At 36.0% G+C, this 18700-nt stretch overlaps 1 protein-coding gene and 1 pseudogene across 6 annotated transcripts in view; both read right to left on the bottom strand.

Annotated features, from left to right (window-relative positions):
• ATOSA (atos homolog A) overlaps positions 1–18700 on the bottom strand; it is an 84072-nt gene that overhangs the window by 49633 nt on the left and 15739 nt on the right. For 2 of the 6 annotated variants that reach the window (XR_002313831.2, XR_002313830.2), the window contains exon 1: positions 9101–9379. The exons of 1 other annotated variant lie outside the window; for it this stretch is intronic. Coding sequence is in view for 2 of the 5 variants with exons in the window: in XM_020893249.2 (XP_020748908.2) it covers positions 9101–9137 (37 nt within the window). In the remaining 3 variants the exon portion in view is untranslated. Of the gene's footprint in view, positions 1–9100; positions 9380–18700 lie in introns of those variants that run through there. 3 more of the 6 variants (XR_002313829.2, XM_020893249.2, XM_020893248.2) reach the window with 3 other exon arrangements.
• LOC139035636 (myosin regulatory light polypeptide 9 pseudogene) lies at positions 4297–5239 on the bottom strand (annotated as a pseudogene).

Here is an 18700-nt window from a genome sequence, read left to right as displayed (position 1 = left end):
TGAACAGGGATGCTATCTCACTTTTTTTAAACCTATTTAGTCATTACTGCCCTTTATGCATCAAACGTTCTGGCCCACCTGATCTTATTCTCTCACAGGGCCACCTCGAGCTATCTTATCCCTTCTTTATTCCATTGAATAACTAGAATTTCTTGTTTCCAGCACTCCCCTCCTCACAAGCCTCATAGCCCCACCTCAATCTTTTTAATCCTTCTCTCCAACTATGCCAGTATTCTTAAAGTCACACCACGGGAAAACTCTGTGGTAAGGAGGTGATTTATCCTTTGTGTATTATTTTAGGAGAGCACTCCAACTCTAACACTTACTGCTTTTCCATTCTTGATACTTCAGTAATTTTTCAATGATTCCCCAAAATCAGAGCTAGTGACTCAAAAATCACTTCAACCAACTTTTTAAAAACTGCATTTTAAAGGTTCAAATCTCACCATTCACATTCTTTTGAAGATTTAAAATTTTTTCTTCATAAAGAATTTTCTAGGGCTTCCCTGGTGGTTCAGTGGTTAAGAATCTGTCTTGCAATGCAGCGGACCGTTTTGATACCTGATTCAGGACGATCCCACATGCTGCAGGGCACCTAAGCCCATGTGCCACAACTACTGAGCCTCTGCTCTAAAGCCCGGGAGCTGCAACTACTGAGTCTGTGCACCTAGAGCCCATGCTCCCCAACAAGAGAGGCCACCATAATGAGAAACCCGTGCACCAAAACTAGGGAGTAGCCCCCACTTGCCACTACTAGCAAAAGCCCACGTGCAGCAAAGAAGACCCAGTGCACCCAAAAATTTATAAATAATTTAAATATTAAAAATTTCTCTAAGTTCATTCCAAATTAGATTTGTTACTCTTGTACATGAGTTTTTAAAATTACATTACGACTTACACATTTATGAAGTTAAAAATTTAACTTTACCACTTGATCAAAGTTCTAAAGATTAAGAGAATAGGGTATAAAATAATGTGATGAGCTCTAGTTCAGCTTAAATACACAATTCTTAATTAGGTCTTATCCAAGCTCATCTGGTCCTATTATACCCTCCCATGATGTTTTATTGTTTTTAGGAGACGAGTCCATTGTATCTTATGTTTTTCCTTCCTAAATTTTAGTACACACACACACACACACACACAAATAAATCACTATTTACCTCTCTTCTCTAACCCACTAAGGTCCATGAGAAGAAGGATCATCTCTTATAGTTGCCCAGCATAGTACTTGGCATGAACAAGCTCGCAAACACTTGCTAAAATAATGAATGGTTAATACTGCATCACATTTTGTTTTCTTACTTATTTTAGTAAGTAAGCTTACTTCCAGTTAAAGTGATAAAGGCTTGCTGTTTCCCTGTCCAGATAATTATCTTGAATTTAATATTTTGCCCTGAAATAGTTTTTTGTGAGTTTTTTAAATGCCCTTATCTATATGATTTTCTTGAATGGGACAAGGAAATACCTGTTTTTGAAATTTTAAAAATTGCATTAGGTAGTCACCAAATCTCTAGGCCAGGGCAAAAACATATAATTTAAAAATATTAAAAGGAGAGAGAGCACTTTCTGAGTTCTAATTTCCATATCTGTTATTGGAAATTCTAGGTCTCAACAGTCTTTTAAGGAATAACAGAATTCTTCATACCAACCTATTGACTACTTATGTGATGAGTGGAGGGAAACTTAAGCTCTAGAAAGAAAACTAAATTTTAAGCAATTTAAATATTGGCTAGAAGGTAAAAGTGGAAAACTAAGTCTCTATGTGTCAAAAAATTCAAGTGAAACCCACCTCATCTTCCGAAGGCAATGGCAGAATCAGCTGCTGTTCTGCCTTCAAGCAGAGGACAGTCTTGTGGAGTACTTTCAGGTAAAGCTAATTCAGGGTGATGCTTGATAAATAACAGAAGTATATTTCAGTGCTATGGGAATGGTTAGGTGGGAACTCAATCTTAGATATCAGAGAAAGCTCCTAGAAGACTTGATATTTAAAATGAAACCATTAGAACCTGTCAGGGTCATTGACAAAATTTACTAGTGTCCATTTGTTTTGACTCCTTAAGTTCAGGTTACCAGGATTGTGCTTTTCGCCATACACCACAGATACACAGACACAAACAGAGCTATACAGATTTTATTCATTTCTTTCTTACTTGCACTGATCTTATTTTCTACTTTCTCTGTTCTCTGTGTAAATCATTAAGCCTAATTCACTACCGTTTCAGGGCCTGAAAATACTAAAGTAGAAAATATTGTCCTTTTGACTGTCTTTTGTGGGAATACTTCTGATCATATAGGTGTTATCACTCCACACCACATGCAGAAAGAAGTAGGGGACGAAAAGCTGAGAAAACACTGCCACAAAAGGAAGCAAAGTCCTGTCTCTCAAAACCACATGTTCTAGATTTAGCTCTACACTCCAAAGATGACCCTGTGCTAAAAAAGCAACCATCTACTATTCTAGTGCTGTTTTGTTTTGTTCCAGCTTTACTAAACTCAGATAACTGGCACATAGCTTTCCAAAATTATCCTCAAGCTTGACCTAATTTAGTCTTTCTTACATTTTTACCTCATGGGAATATGGTTATAACATAGGCTGGTTCCCCAAAATACACTCTGTCCTTTCGATCTCCTTCCCTCTACCACATGCATGACTCCTTCTTCTAAGCACCCTCAACATTTGTATTTTCCACTGACTGTTGGTATGTGTGAATCCTAAAACTCCAGCAGAAATAAAAAGTGGATGCAGAGTTGTTTTTAATTAAGAGTTGAAAACTTGAGCACACACACTAAGATCAGTTCTGCTCAGTTCTCTAGAGCAAAGATGGAACTAGGTACCATCCACTGCAGTGGGTCTGTCATCTCTAGCACACAGCAATTTCTGGAAGAGCACCCAGGTGAAAGTCTAAGGCCAAAGGAGGTATCTGAGATTTCCTGTAATCTCAACCTACAACTCAGAGGTGATATGTAGGTCCTCAGATCTAGATATTACACATTCTAGGCCTGGTCCTTTTGACTAGGTTCTCTATCAGAAGCTCATCCAGAATAGAGGAGTCAGCACAGGACTGTGGGGTCCTCCCCAGGACAAATCCATCTGCAAGAGTACTAATGTATGGCGTACATGTTAGAACATTTCCCCTCTCCTCAAAAGTAACAAAACAGCACTGCACACTCACTACTTAATACTTTGCTTCCATTCATATCCTGAAGTTCTTATCCAATCTGTTTTAAACCTCACTTCTCTAAAATTAATGCTTTTATTCTCTGACTAAAACCAAATTATGTTTAATAAGATTTCTTAAGAGAATTTATGAACCTTTGGCTATTTTCCACAAAATTATCTATGTATATACATTAGATGCATTTTTTTCTAGCAAGAGGGTTGATATTTTTCAGTCAGTATGAAAAATATAAAACAATGACATAGAGCAATTTTTTAATTCTTTTTCTATGTGGATATTTTCAGAATAAATGATTTAAGGTAAACAAACATACCAATGCAATGCAGTCAGGTAAAACCAGGAAATGTATTTCTAAAAAGGTTCTCCTACCCTTTTGTTAGATGTAAAATAGTTTCTGGATCCAATGCAGAAGCCACTTGGGCAGTACCACTGAATGCACTGACAGTGAAAAAAAAATGGAGCAAACCTGTAAGAGATTGTCTTTTCTTTACATTTGCTGGTTCTCTAATTTTCAATAAGCTAAACTTTATCTTCAGCCGAAGTGGAAGACTAAATATGCTTATCTAAGAATCACAAAATCTTAGCACTTGATGAAAATATGAAAACCAAGATGGGAACCAAACTGATTCTCTCTCCCAAAATAACATAAAATTATCACTACCCAAAGCAATGAAAATAATGTGATTAGTTGAAAAAGAATCTGAAATTTTGTGTACTTATTAAAATGACAAAAGACCATTTTCTGAACATTTTGGCTTGGAATTTTGAGTTTTTAAATTTTAGCCCCTACATCACCAGATTTTTATTCTGTAAGTTCCTATATTTCAAAACAGTTACATTCATCATGTATGTGATAAAATTTAATTTCTGGTTTCCAGACAGCTGACTTGTCCCTTGTCATTAATGAGTGGTAAATACAAGGTCATCCTTATCAGAACCTAGTTGAGGAATTTAAAAGAAAAGTCAGAAATGAGTTACTTCCCAGTAAACAAATCCCTGGTGAATTTACCAGCTCTAGTCAGTCAGCCCAGCGATGGTGGGAACTTTTTTTTTTTTTTTTTAAGTTTTTATCATAAAGTTTAATTATGATTCAGAAAAAATTGAGTGAATAACCTTCTCTGAAAAAATATATTGACTCTGTAGACGGCAGTTACTGGGGGCGGGGAGGGTAGACGGCAGCTGGTAAGTTAAATTACCCTATTTTCTATTCTTAAAATGACAAGAAGTCCCACATCCAGTCTGATTATAGAGATGCATGTGCCCCAAATGGCTGAGAAGAAATACAACAAGAAAGGCAGAAGCTGTAAAGCTAAGGGCATGCAATAGGCTCTAAGAGAAAGTCTCAGAAATACCCAGAGTGGCAACAAGGAACGTTTGGCTGGAATTTGAAGTTCTTTTTAGTCGTCTTTGTCTTTCGCTCCATGCTTAAGGATGCGCGTGAACTCAATGTAATTGAAATTCCCCTTTTTGTCAATACGTGCTTCTCTGTACAGCTCGTCCACTTCCTCATCTGTAAACCGGTCTCCCATTGTGGTCAGCAGTTCTCTCAGGTAATCCTCCTGAATGGTGCCAGTTGCTTCTTCATCAAAGCAAGCAAAAGCATTTCTGATGACATCTTCTGGATCTGTGCCATTTAACTTTTCACCAAACATCGTGAGAAACATGGTAAAATTTATGGGACCTGGAGCCTCATTCATCATGGCATCCAGATACTCATCAGTTGGATTTTTTCCCAGGGAAGCAAGCATGTCATGCAAGTCTTCCTTGTCGATGAACCCGTCCCTGTTCTGGTCGATCATGTTGAAGGCCTCCTTAAACTCCTGAATCTGGGACTGGTCAAACATGGCGAACACATTGGAGGTCGCGCGCTGGGGGCGCTTCTTGGTGGTCTTGGTCTTTGCTCTTTTGCTAGACATGGTGGCAGTTAAATCCCTAACTCTGCCGCGAGAATCCGAGAGCTTCTGGAACCTCCTCGCTGCCTCAGCTGCCGCTACCAACTCCCTTCCACTCCCAGGGACGGTCTGGTGGGAACTTTTATGCATACACATACACACACACCCCAAAAATAACACTGTTATCAAATAAATTTTTTTCTGCCTCCTCTTCTTCATTTACCTTCCCATTTACTCATTATTTCCTTGCCATTATTGACTATTATCTTTCTTCAGAGGTTTAGTCACATACTTCCCTATCAGCCTTGCCCTATCTTCTTTTTTGTTTGTTTTTCTGGCCATGCCAAGCAAGGCATGTAGGATCTTAGTTCCGCAATCAGGGACTGAACTCACTTGGCCTTAAGTGGAGGCACTGGAAGCTCGGAGTCTTAACCACTGGACTACTAGGAAAGTCCAGCTCTGCCCTTTCTTCTGCTCAAATGCCCAAGTTTCCAAGACTTTCTGGGTCATAAAGTATCTTAGAAAACTGAGATTCTGCATAAAAGTATATATGCATATGTGAAACTTAGAAGAAAAATATAAAAAATTATATTTACAGCATACTTAAAATTCTCAATTAAAAATGTAGGATAATTTTTAAAGAAAAGAGAATGGCTAATATTTAGCAATAAAATGTTACATAAACAACAGGCATTGCAAATAACTGGTGGAGTTTTCTTTTCATACTCTGGATAACAAGAAGCTTACATAAAATGAGAGGCCCATATACGACTTTTAGGACCCAATTCTTTTTTCTACTCTATCTTGACTACCTCCTGTAATTTATAATTTTAATGTCCCTGTGCTTATCATAAACCTTATAATTCAAATCCTTTGATGTTCAGAAGTCTTTGCATGAGTAAAACTGAGACCAGCGAAGAAAACAACAAGGCAATATTTCCAGTTTATCAAGTAATAGCTTATAACTCAGCCTCATCACAAAGGATTATATAATCAGATTCAAGCAATACTCCAAACAACTATGTTTTTAAAACCTGGGTCTCTGATTTTAGATACGATGACATCTGAAGATTTTTTTAAAAAGATTATAAAGATTGTGTGTGTGTGAAGTCGCTCAGTCGTGTCGGACTCTCGCGACCCCATGGACGGTAGCCTATCAGGCTCCTCCGTCCACGGGATTTTCCAGGCAAGAATAGTGGAGTGAGTTGTCATTTCCTTCTCCAGAGGATCTTTCCCACCCAGGGATCAAACCCAGGTCTCCCGCATTGTAGACAGATGCTTTACCATCTGAGCCACTCTTGCAAAAGCAATACAGTTTACGTAACAGCACTGCTGCTACATGAAAATGTCTAATCAAAAGTTGTTCGGACAAAATTTACTTGCCGAGTTGACTATAATAATCAAATCTCTTCTGGGTTCAGGACAGGAATAAGTGAATGGAATTTCTACAAGAAAGAATCAAAGAAACACTGCATATAGTATTACAATACTTAGAGCATACATGTAGAAATCAAACACTTAGGGATAATACTTGCTGTAGGAAATTTTTTTTTTTTAAAGATTTCACAAAAGACCAAAAGAAAAAGAAATACTTGGATTGTTACCCCTTCTTAACCTGAAATTCTAAATAAGAGAAATTTTTTGAAGAATTATAAATGAAATACTATCTACATATTTCTATATTATTGCCTGGTGATTTAAAAATGAAAATATTTTATTTGAAATAAAATCTGTTACAGCAAACACCGCATCTGATAAATATGAAAGCTTCTATTTGCTATCCTATCAAGTGGCTAAGACAAAAAAGAAATCACTACTTTTGAGAACTGAAGTATTTTTATATTTACAAGTACAAACAAATAAAGCCAGAAAGATCTGACACAGAATAAGACAATTAATATTCTATCGTCAAGTAACAGATAAATTCAAAGAGTTGAAATATGCTAGCAATGTCACTAGCCTTGACCAGATTTTAAAAAATCAGTTATTACCCTGAGGTTCTGTTACTGAACAGGAACTCTCACATGTATAAGATGTGTAAGAACAATCTTTAGGTGATGAGCCCAGAAATGAAGTCTGGGATTCTGCCGAGACTATTTCTTCTACAACACAATGGCAAGGCTTTTGTGTGACACAGAAGCAGATCTAAATTTCTTGCCAATATCATGTTCCTTTTTTTTTTTTTTGCAGCATATGAATGAAATCATCCTTCTCTTGGAAAGACTGTTAATTCTTAAGAAATAAACCAAGCAGATGGAGAACCAATACAAGCAACACTTCGGTTTCTGTGGTCATATAATTAAAAAATAAAATGAGTAATTGATGAGAGAGATAACTCAAAAAAGGGAAATAACTAGACTGACTTCCATGGGATTAGAGCTGTATTTGATGAGTTTGGGCCCATTTAATATCCCTCTGCCTCCCATCCCTGCCCACCCACCCCCCAGCTTCTCTTCTGCAAATAAGTGCTTTATATCATGAAGGCTAGCAAGTACAAAGTATTATAATAGCTTTATTTTACTGTAATTTTTTTTATTTTGCCATAATTTTTATAACTCCTATCAAGTTTAAGTTTTGGCTACAAACTGAAAAAAACTAAGAAATGCCAGATTTTAAGTTTAGCAACATGTATGTTCACATAAAATACCTTTATAAATATACATGTACCCTTAAAAATGGTCAGTAATGTGCACAAAAGCATGAAATAATTTTGAGTTCTTTTCAAGGAAAAAAAATCTCTCTTCGCTTACCAAATAATGCTAACCCTTCCTAATGACAAGCACCAAGCACTTCTTGAAGAGAATAATGTCAAAACCAATCATATTCCAAAATATATCATTTGTAGAGATAAAATATAATAAGCTCACATATTAGCTTGGAATTTATATTATATTAATTTTACTCAAACATAAATTACCTAGTGAATTAAAAAGAAGTCACTTACACAACCAGGTGAAAGTAGATAAACAAAAGAAAACTGTTTATAAATGGGCAATATATTAATTAGTATTCTGTTCTGCTTTAATTAATTTAAAAGAATCATTAGCTAAATCAACTATGTAAAATATAATTTAACAATATTCGAAACTGCGTGAAGATTTCTGTTTATCTAAGATATTTTAAAACTTGCCTATAATTAGTTGGATAAACTGGTTTTTCCAGATCTCATAAAAATAAGCTGTAACCCATATTTTGTTTAATTATTACAAATATTGAATTGGTGAGGTTTAACTTAATAAGACTTTACTATATCTGCAGTATTAACTAATTCAGATAAGGAATTATTACATTTAATTAAGGCTCGCTTTAATTTTAAAATAGTATCTTATACATTTCTAATTCGTCTGCAAAATCCTTTATATTTTCAATTTTATATATGGACATTTATTTAATAGAACACATCACTGTCTTTGCAGTTGCATTTTACTACTATACTTTATCTGAACTGAGAAGAACTAGCCAACAGATCAAACAATTAAGAGCTTATACAATTTGAGGTTGCATCTTCAGAAACCCTTTACAGAAAGACAGAACAGCAAAACTACGTCAAAATTCTCGCTAAGCTAAATTCTGATAATCTCTCAAATTCAGAAACAATGAATTTCAGTTAAAATACATAACTTCTATAAAATACATTCTCCTTAAGAGCTTCTATTTAAAAAAACTAAAACAAAAAACAAAAACCTCCGGCACCCAAGTACAGTTAATACTTCTGTCTAAACCTTATTCTCTTCCCAGTTTTCTCGTTTTTGTCATATTTTCCCCCATTAAAGTAAGCACATTGTATTTTGGTTTCTTTTCTCCCTCCTCATTGTTCAGATGAGCATTTTAATAATCTTTTAAGCCATGCTGTTCAAAGAAAACAGGCTACTTGAGGGTAAAGAAAATTCTCTATGTTTTTCAACATGAGATCATTTTCCTACACCTGTTTATTAAATATCCACGCAAAGCAAACACTGCAACTGTAAACAGCTACTGAAAATTGGAAGTTTAAAAATAAAGCCGTTAAAACACTTCATTACACACCTTCTCTGTGAAGCCCTTTGTTTCCACTGAAAACCATACTGGAATCCTTGTACAAAAGAAGTTGCCTTCTGGCTGTCAATAGCTATACAGTCAGTAACTGAGGGATCCAGATGTCTGCAGTGGTTAAAACAAATGTTCAGCCGTGGGTGCTGATTTCGCTTCGCTCTGTGTAAGGTTTTTCACAAAGGCAGCAGAGTACGAGCGCACATAGCAACAGCACTCACAGCTGATTGGATGGAGGGTGTGCTCCGCCGCCCCTGCTCGTTGGGTCCACTACAGCTTCCCTTCTACTTGGCAGCGCTATCTTGTTGTCTTTGCTCCTCTTACCAACTCAGCTGTGTTTAGGCAACGTGAAAGGAAAGATTGGTGTGACGATAATGACAAAGTATTCTAGCATGAGCCCCTAAAATGTGCGTCTCTGGGTACTTTTAAAATGGAGAGAAATTCATAAGGCAAACATTCACTTCAGTCGGTGTTTCACATAAAACAGAGGACAAAGAGGGGTGGTGGAGGGAATCAATTTATTACTTCGCATTTCAAGTAAATCAGGTTCTACCATGTAAAACCCTCTGTAAACAAAGAATACAAAAATTTAGGACAATCAGGATAAAGCATCAACCTCTGTCTACCCAGAACTATGAATTACTTTACAACAAACTTCACAAATTCCAAGAAAAGCAAGATTAGTTAGTTAAAACAAGACAAAGCCTAAAAATAGTCCTCCCTCAAATTTATGCAGTGCCTTTTAGAGGGTAAGAAAAACTGAGGTTAACAGATTGCTTAGAAAAAATTGCTCAGTAAACTCTGACAATAAAATATTTAACTAGGTATCTGCATTAAAATCTCTTCTTATACAAACAATGACAAAAAACATAAAACAATGACACTGAGTCTGAATTAAATTTATTTTTCAGGAATTTTTTTTCCCTCTAGGAAAAATGTTTGGGGGAGTCAATGCAGATAGTAAGAGATAAACAGATATGAAGAATCAGAAATTTTTCTCATTTAGGAAATATTTCCCATGAACTTCACACAAACTAGGATAGTGTTTTTCAAACTTTTAAAGCAATGGAATCCTTTAAATTTGCATTCTTCCAATAAAATACATTACTCGTGGTGGCATTAGGATTTCTATACAGGAGAGAGTAGGCAGAGGCAACAGCAGAAGCATACTATTTATTACTCAGATCTTTGTTTATGTGGAGTGTCTTGCGGATAGGGCAGAGAGGCTGATGGAAATGTTGGCACTATGAAAGCACCCCATGAGCACCATGAGACTATTTTTAAATAAGAGGCTACAAACAACACTGCAGTTTCATATCAGTCCCAGAATCTACAAAATTCCTACCCTTGAAAAAGCTTTGAGGATCCCTGGAGTTCTATAGAATACAAGAGATATAACCTTTAAGAGTTAAACCTTATTACCTTAGTAGTATAAGGAAGAACCTGGCTTAACAATTAGCCAGAAGGAGAGCTGCTAAGCCTTTTGAGAAATAACAAGAGAGAGATGTGTTTGGGAGCACAATAACCTCTGAGCTAAGTGATTCAGAGAAAGAATGGCAGAGTAGAGAGAATAAGGATGTTGGAGTCAGGCTGACCAACTTGGGTTCAAAATATGAACCTGCCATTTACAAACAGCAAGACCCTATACAACTTACTAAACTACTCTGAGCTTCAGTTTTCTTGTCTATAAAATGGAATTAACTCACAGGACTATTGTGAAGGCTAAAAGGTGCTCTTTGCTAGTCAGACTGCTTTTTTTGGTGACCAAGGATTCTTAAGGTTCTTCAAAACTTAAGAGCCTTTGCAAATTCTATTCCTCATTTGCTTGGAGTGGGCTCCCACAGTCCCTTCCACTGATAAGTCTCCCTTAAATTTCTCTTCCCCAGGGCAGCTTTCTCTGAGCCTAGTCTCAGTCTCCCTATACTTTTTTCTTAGTACTTAGCTCACAAAATGTTAAATAATTATTTGCAAAATGACTGGTTGGACATTCTCCTCCACCACACTCTAAGTGCTTTGAAGGGAGATACTACAACTGTCTACATTATTGCTTACCTAGCACCATGACTGATTTATATTCTATATACTACTTTATTTGATTTCATAACCATGGAAAGTTAAATAGAACAAGTTCAAATAAGAATATCAATTCCAAACATTTATTTATTCAAGTCATATAACCAGAACCAAAGGAAACATATTTTTAAAAATTTTTGGATAAATAATTGCATAATTCAAAATTAACTTCTTCCTATATCTTTGAAAAAAAGAATATATGATCTCTAAACTGTTTTATAATACTTCCTTTCAGTTAAAATTCTTAAAATTTTTAATTGAAGACTAATAATAGCCAGTTTCTATAATCTAAAACTATTAACATATTCAAAGAGAACTTATTAAAAGTATTAAATTTAATCAGAAGCATGTAATTACAAGTGAATAAAATGAACTGGAAGAGACATGCTACCTTAAAAAGTAAAATGCAACCATGAGATTTATTTAGCAAAGTGCTTCCTCTGCTACCAGTTTTCTAAATGGTAAATAAATTTCAAAATGGCACTTTATATTATAATTCTGAAGAATGGTTGCTTTTTCCCCTGGTTCATTGTGGTACACAATGCTATAAATAATCTCAACAGTCAACAAGTTAAAAATCTGAATAATATATCAATAAAATGCTATACTAAGTACTAGTCTCAGGTTCTCAATTCTCAGCCCTCAACCAGGGAAAAAAATCCTTTTTGCCCAGTATGGGTCATAATTGTGTTCTCCAAATGGGCCAGTTCAAGAAATGTAAATTATTTATATTATACTAATGTAAGGAAATAAGTAGGATGCAGATCTCCCATGAGTTTTTTTAAGCTACATATTCCAAATACAGAATGGAAAAATTTGAAATATTAACTGTTTCACATAATCCGTGTCCTCTGTTAGCAGAAATAATTGAACTATCTACTTTTAAGATGCTGTGCTTAGTCACTCAGTCATGTCCGACTCTTTGTGACCCCAAGGACTGTAGCCCGTCAGTCTCCTCTGTCTATGGGATTTTTCAGGCAAGAATATTGGAGTGGATTGCCATTTCCTCCTCCAGAGGATCTTCCTGACCCAGGAATTGAACCTGTCTACTGTGTCTCCTGTATTGCAGGCAGATTCTTTAGCCATTGAACCATCTAGGAAGCTTTTTAAGATACCTTATCTTTTCAGGTATCTAAGCCTTTTAAGATTTCTCTTTTTAAGAGATATCTTTTAAGATATCTGTCTTTAAGAGATAACCATGCTAGCTTGGATAGTTTTTAAACAAAAAAGATACATTGCTAGAAGAAAAAAAGAACCCTTCAAAGGTAATTATGACATTGCATGGGTCGCAAAGAGTTGGACACGACTGAGCGACTCCACCACCAACATATACATCGCAAGAGTTGGATACAACTTGGCAACTAAACCACCACCACCACCACTATATATGTAGGCCCATGGGCCAGACATGGTGCTGATTTCTTTACATGCCCATCTCCTCTGACTCTGGTAGTTACTATCCTCACAGACGAGGAAACTGCTTTATAACCTGCTCAAGTAGGCAAAACTAAGTGGGCAAAGCCAGGACACAGGTACTCCTAAATCTGTGTGCTTTTAACAACCCCTTTCATAATTATATTTCCATAATTATATTTCCTAAGACAAATATGGCATCATGTAAGAATAAGCTTGAAATACAAAAATCTCAAGCTAACATTTTCTATTTATTACTCATTCAATAACCGCCACTGCAGCCCCATTACACCTCAGAACTGTCATTGATGCTACAATACAGAAAAACAGGATGTGACTGCTAAACAGGGAGCCAGGCTATAGTTACATTAAGGACACAATGAAAGGTTCAATCTGTGAACTTCACTACTTCATGATCACAGATCACATACCTGATTCAGAGAGTAAAGGAGGTAGAAATCCATAGGATCTGGGTTCTAGACTAAAGTCTACCTTAAGTACTTCTCTGAAATTGTTCATTTCTAAGTCAGAAATCTTTTTTTTCTTCTTCTCTTGACCACAATGTTGGTATGTTGTAAGGATCAAATGGGACAAGATACAATAATTTTGAAAAACAGCACAAAAAGGATATTGTCATCCCTGGTGGTAAGTCTTCTAGGGGTTGACAGTGTAAACATGTTTGCACAAAATACAACCTAATTACTGAAATATCCCTTAAAGCAGCAAGACAATGGAGAAGAGCTAGAGTGTCTAAGGTTCAAGTTCTTTCCACTTAAGAAGCTGTGCTGTCAAATGATTTAAGCTATCTGAGTCTATTTCTTCATCTGTAAAGTGGCAGTAATAATTTCTCTAGAGTTATGAGCCATCAAGCCCAATACTTGGCTCTCAGTTCAGCTCAGTTTAGTCACTGAGTCGTGTCCGACTCTTTGCAACCCCACAGACTGCAGCACACCAGGCTCTCAAGCAATTTAAGTTTCCTCTTTTCTTTTGCAAACACCAGTTCTATGTTATTAAACAACAAATGTACATTCATACATACACACACACCAACAAATAAAAGGGTAATACATTAGTAGTATCCCATATTAATATCAATAGAGATAAAATTTAAATCTAGACTATCCTAGAAAGATTTTTATGACACTGACATTTTTCCAGTTTGTTAAATAATGTCACTTTAACAACACATTTCACAGTTCACTAACTTATTTTCAAGAAAGACTAAATAAAACTAAAATTTACAATTTGAGGAATTAAGAAAATTTATGGCTTTTCTCATTAAATCAGTTTTTATTCAAAAATTATGCTGCTAGGTCAGTACTGGATAAATTAAGCCATAAAAGGCTACATTAATTTCCACTCACATGGAGATTTCCAGTGATCATTATTGCTGAAATGATTATCCAGTGATTTGTATTCATTATCACATGGTACAAGTAAGCCAAGTGACTATACAATCCAAACATATTGTGTTTTTAAGACCTAAAACATTTCATAAATTTGCAGTATTAAAAAGAACCTAAGAGTTTAATTGGGATTCTCATCTTTCAAAAGATTTGGGGTTATGATGACCTAGATTAGTTTTAGGAGCAGAGCCTTGTTTACAAAATCTAAGATCTTGGAGAGAAGAAAATGTTCTAGCCTGTTTTTTGGCATCATTCATACTACATTGTTTAAAATGAGCAAGAACAGGGGTTATTTATAATCTAAGCTACTGGACAAACACTCTAATAATATCTTATATATACACTCAGATTTAATAAGTACCAAGACCAGGAATAAGAGTTAATTTTTAATATCCTATACTACATGGGTCTTAATAAAAATAATATTATCATTCTTAAATAAATATGTGCCAGGATACACATGGATTCCCCTTTACCTATACCCATATTTCTTTAAAGACATGGTCTGGGATGTTGTCAATCTTTCACTATTATAAAGAAGGGTATGTTTGATTCAGTCTTAAAAGTCCAGAACCACATGGAGATAACGTATCTTATATTTACTTGTCCCTTTGACAATCACAACTTTGTGAAATAAGAATGAAGAAACAGAATCATCTAACCGAGGTCTAATTCCAAGTCCTGTTTGTTTTCCCCAACCAATCATCACCACCCCCATACAACTAGCTATCACTAGCCATAAATTTGAGTTATGCCAATAGTCATACAAATGACAGTTCCTGCATTTTAAATTTTGAAGAAGGTTAACAAAATCTAGTAAAGTAAAACAGTTTAGGTGGAATTAAGAAAACTTCATTTAGCTTTAAGACTCAATTGTTAAGTCCTCAAAGCTTTAATACTGTTTACTTGCATTTTTTTTTAATTTGTTAATTTCAGACTATTTCATACACTCCTGTTTCCAAATGATGTGACTGAACTCTTCTGGCTATCTGTGTGAATGCAAACTCTAATATATCTAAAACTGAATTCATTTTCCTCTGAATAGGATTCACCATTATTATCACTTTCACTTTCCTAAGCTAACAAACTGGAGAGAATAAAAATAGCTATTGATTATGTGTTTAAGAGTCTGGTACAACTACTTTCTTCAGGTTATGTCATTACAACAAACTTCTAAAATGAATACACTATCTCAATTTTAACCAATGAGGAAACTGAAACTTACCCACCCTGCTTACTTAACTTATATGCAGAGTACATCATGAGAAATGCTGGGCTGGATGAAGCACAAGCTGGAATCAAGACTACCAGGAGAAATATCAATAACCTCAGATATGCAGATGACACCACCCTTATGGCAGAAAGTGAAGAAGAACAAAGAGCCTCTTGATGAAAGTGAAAGAGGAGAGTGAAAAAACTGGCTTAAAGCTCAACATTCAGAAAACTAAGATCATGGCATCCAGTCCCATCACTTCATGGCAAATAGATGGGGAAACAGTGGAAACAGTGGCTGACTTTATTTTTGGGTTCCAAAATCACTGCAGATGGTGACTCCAGTCATGAAATTAAAAGACTCTTACATCTTGGAAGATAAGTTATGACCAGCCTAGACAGCACACTAAAAAGCAGAGATATTACTTTGCCAACAAAGGTCTGTCTAGTCAAAGCTATGGTTTTTCCAGTAGTTGTCTGTGGATGTGAGAATTGGACTATAAAGAAAGCTGAGTGCCAAAGAATTGATGCTTTTGAAATGTGGTGTTGGAGAAGACTCTTGAGAGTCCCTTGGACTGCAAGGAGATCCAACCAGTCCATCCTAAAGGAAATCAGTCCTGAATATTCATTGGAAGGACTGATTCTGAAGCTGAAACTCCAATACTTTGGCCACCTGATGTGAAGAACTGATTCATCTGAAAAGACCCTGATACAGGGAAAGATTGAAGGCAGGAGGAGAAGGGGATGACAGAGGATGACATGGTTGGATGGCATCACCGACTCAATGAACATGAGTTTGAGTAAGCTCTGGGAGTCGGTGAAGGACAGGAAGGCCTGGCATGCTGCAGTCCACAGGGTCGCAAAGAGTCAGACATGACTGAGTGAGTGAACTGAACTAACTGAAGTTCATAGAAGTTAGGTAGTTTAATTAAGCTTAAATAGATCAGGTGACAAAACCAGAACTTTATTTTTTAACTTTTTATTTTATTTTGAAATATAGCTAATCAATGATGTTAAGACAGTTTCAGGTAGATAGCAAAGGGACTCAGCCATACATATACATGTATCCATTCTCCCCCAAACTCCCCTCTCATCCAGGCTGCCACATAACATTGAGCAGAGTTGCCTGTGCTATACAGTACAACTTTGCTGGTTATCCATTTTAAATATAGAAGTGTGTACATGTCTATTCCAAACTTCCTAACTATCCCGTCACCCCATTGTTCCCCCTAGTAACCACAAGAAAAATGAGAACTTTAACCAAGGTCTTTCAATTTCTTCTAAATACTAAAATAATCTGTAGGATTATATGTGCTGTGAAATTAATCTAAAGGGCTGGGACTATCATTTTCTTTTTAGATAAAACAGGAAAAAGGAAAGATCAGTTACCACTTCATGAGCAAGACTGAGTACTGAATTTTGTTTGGGAGGAGGGAATGCTGTTATAGGCCAGCAACTTCAACTGTTTCTGTAATTGTGAGCAGTCAAAAAAAATTTTAACCTACTGCTCCATGTGATACTACCTGTCAGTGACCCTCCCCCCACCTTAATTTTCTCCAATAGGTGTTTGGTTCTACCTTATCACATTCAACCAATATGGACTTTGGAAGCACATATTAAAGGCTGATACTAAGTTTTATCGAGTCTGAGAAAGAAGTAGTTGCTAGAGATTTACCACCAGAATGCATGAATTTTGTAACTACTGCATCTACCCTTTTGTGTAGAGGGAGCGTTTTCTTTTTATTCACACAAATATTGTAGTCAGCCTTTCAAAGCTTTTCATTTTCAATACAATTCCAGTTTACACAATTATTTTACCTAGCAACCTTGTGAAAAGTACTTATTTTTTGGCTACCTCAATAGCTTCTAACCTTTTAGACCAGGAAGGTTTTAGTTGCATCACCTAGAGGGGAAAATCAACAAAGTATCATGAACTAAGCACCTCAAGCGAAACCTGCACTTACTGAGAATAAATTTCCATTCCTTATTCTCAGAAACAAAAATAGAACAACCAACACATACACACATAACCCTATGTTCAAACCAAAAATATTTGAGACAACAACAAATAGAAAAGAGTAGTGGAATGTCAAAGATCTACAAGTCTGTGCAGGCCGTCTGCTACTTTCTTCCTCTGGGCCAGTTCCCCTACTGGCCCTTTGCACCTCTTCCAAAACAGCAAAGGGTAACCTCCAGTCCTAATCTGACTCAGGAAAAGAGTCAGGAAAGACTACATTTTAACTACAGGTTCCAGAGGGCAAAGGTCATGTTAGTTCTTGCTCATCATTGTATTTCCACCACATAGGTACCAGGCACATACCAGGTGCTCAATGAACATGATTCAGTAGAAGAGAGGGAAAGGAATCCAGTTGTCCAGAGTTTTATCATATTTAACAGTAAATTCTAAAAATAAGTCATTTTACCCACACACTGTGTAATCACTAATTTAACATTTATGATAGAAGACCCTGTTCATAAGAATTCTGATGACTTTGAATAAAATTTTTTTTGCTAAAACATGTGCAGTTTGGTAGAAACATTTTAGAAATCAAGACTTTCTGAAACAAAGTCCAGGTGTTTTAACTAAGTCAAAGCAAGCATTCCAGTCAACACCTTGACTTAGTACAAGAGTCCACATAAACTGTAAAATATTAGATACAATATCCTACACAAGCTAGCTAAATATAGAATAAAACACAAATTAACAGAAGACAAGATTTGAGTGCATTAGCAGGACAGCACAACACTAGTGTGAACATAAAATTCTTTGTACAAAACAATAAAAAAAGGAGAGACAAACTGTCAAATAGGATTGAACACAGGGACATCAGGCATAAATCAAGATCATCCCAGGTAGCATTTAACCCATCCTATCCCCCAAGAAAATGTGAACTTCACGGTTAAAATAGATAAATAAAAGTTAATTCAAGTTAAGTTTTTAATGTAATTTTTTTATTCCACGAAACTCATTGATCTGAGTCAAAATATAAAATTTACAATATTTTATGGTATGTGAAATACTCTACAACTGTGCATCAGGTTTTCCAAATATCCTTTAAAAAAGTAACCATAAGCAACTCACTACATCCTAGCTATCTTGTTTGAAGGAAAGAGTAAGTCTTCATCCACAAAGAACTGACAGTGATGAAATGTTTTCTCAACTATCTAATAAATGCCAGCCCTGTGCCAAGGACCATAACAGGTGCTATCCTGCCCTTGGAGAATAAGTACTCTAGTGAAGGAGACAGTCTAAAATGAGCAAGTAAAGGATGCCCAAACAGTGGTACATGCCCTGGTCTTCTTTTGCTTCTTAGAGCCTGCCAGACTCTTTCTAAATTCAGGACCATTGAACATACTACTTCTTTGGCCTGCAATGTTCTCCTCCTCACTTGTTACACAGCAGGCTACTACTTATCTTTGCCTCACTTTCTCAGAGAGGCCTTAGATAATCATCCCAACCAACGGGGTCTTCTCCCTGCCCTAAGTTATCACC

Source organism: Odocoileus virginianus, chromosome 6 (genome assembly GCF_023699985.2).
Source record: "Odocoileus virginianus isolate 20LAN1187 ecotype Illinois chromosome 6, Ovbor_1.2, whole genome shotgun sequence".
In the NCBI taxonomy this organism is placed as follows: Eukaryota; Metazoa; Chordata; class Mammalia; order Artiodactyla; family Cervidae; genus Odocoileus; species Odocoileus virginianus.
Note: the sequence above shows the minus strand (reverse complement) of the source record. Positions and strands in the feature narration are given on the sequence as shown.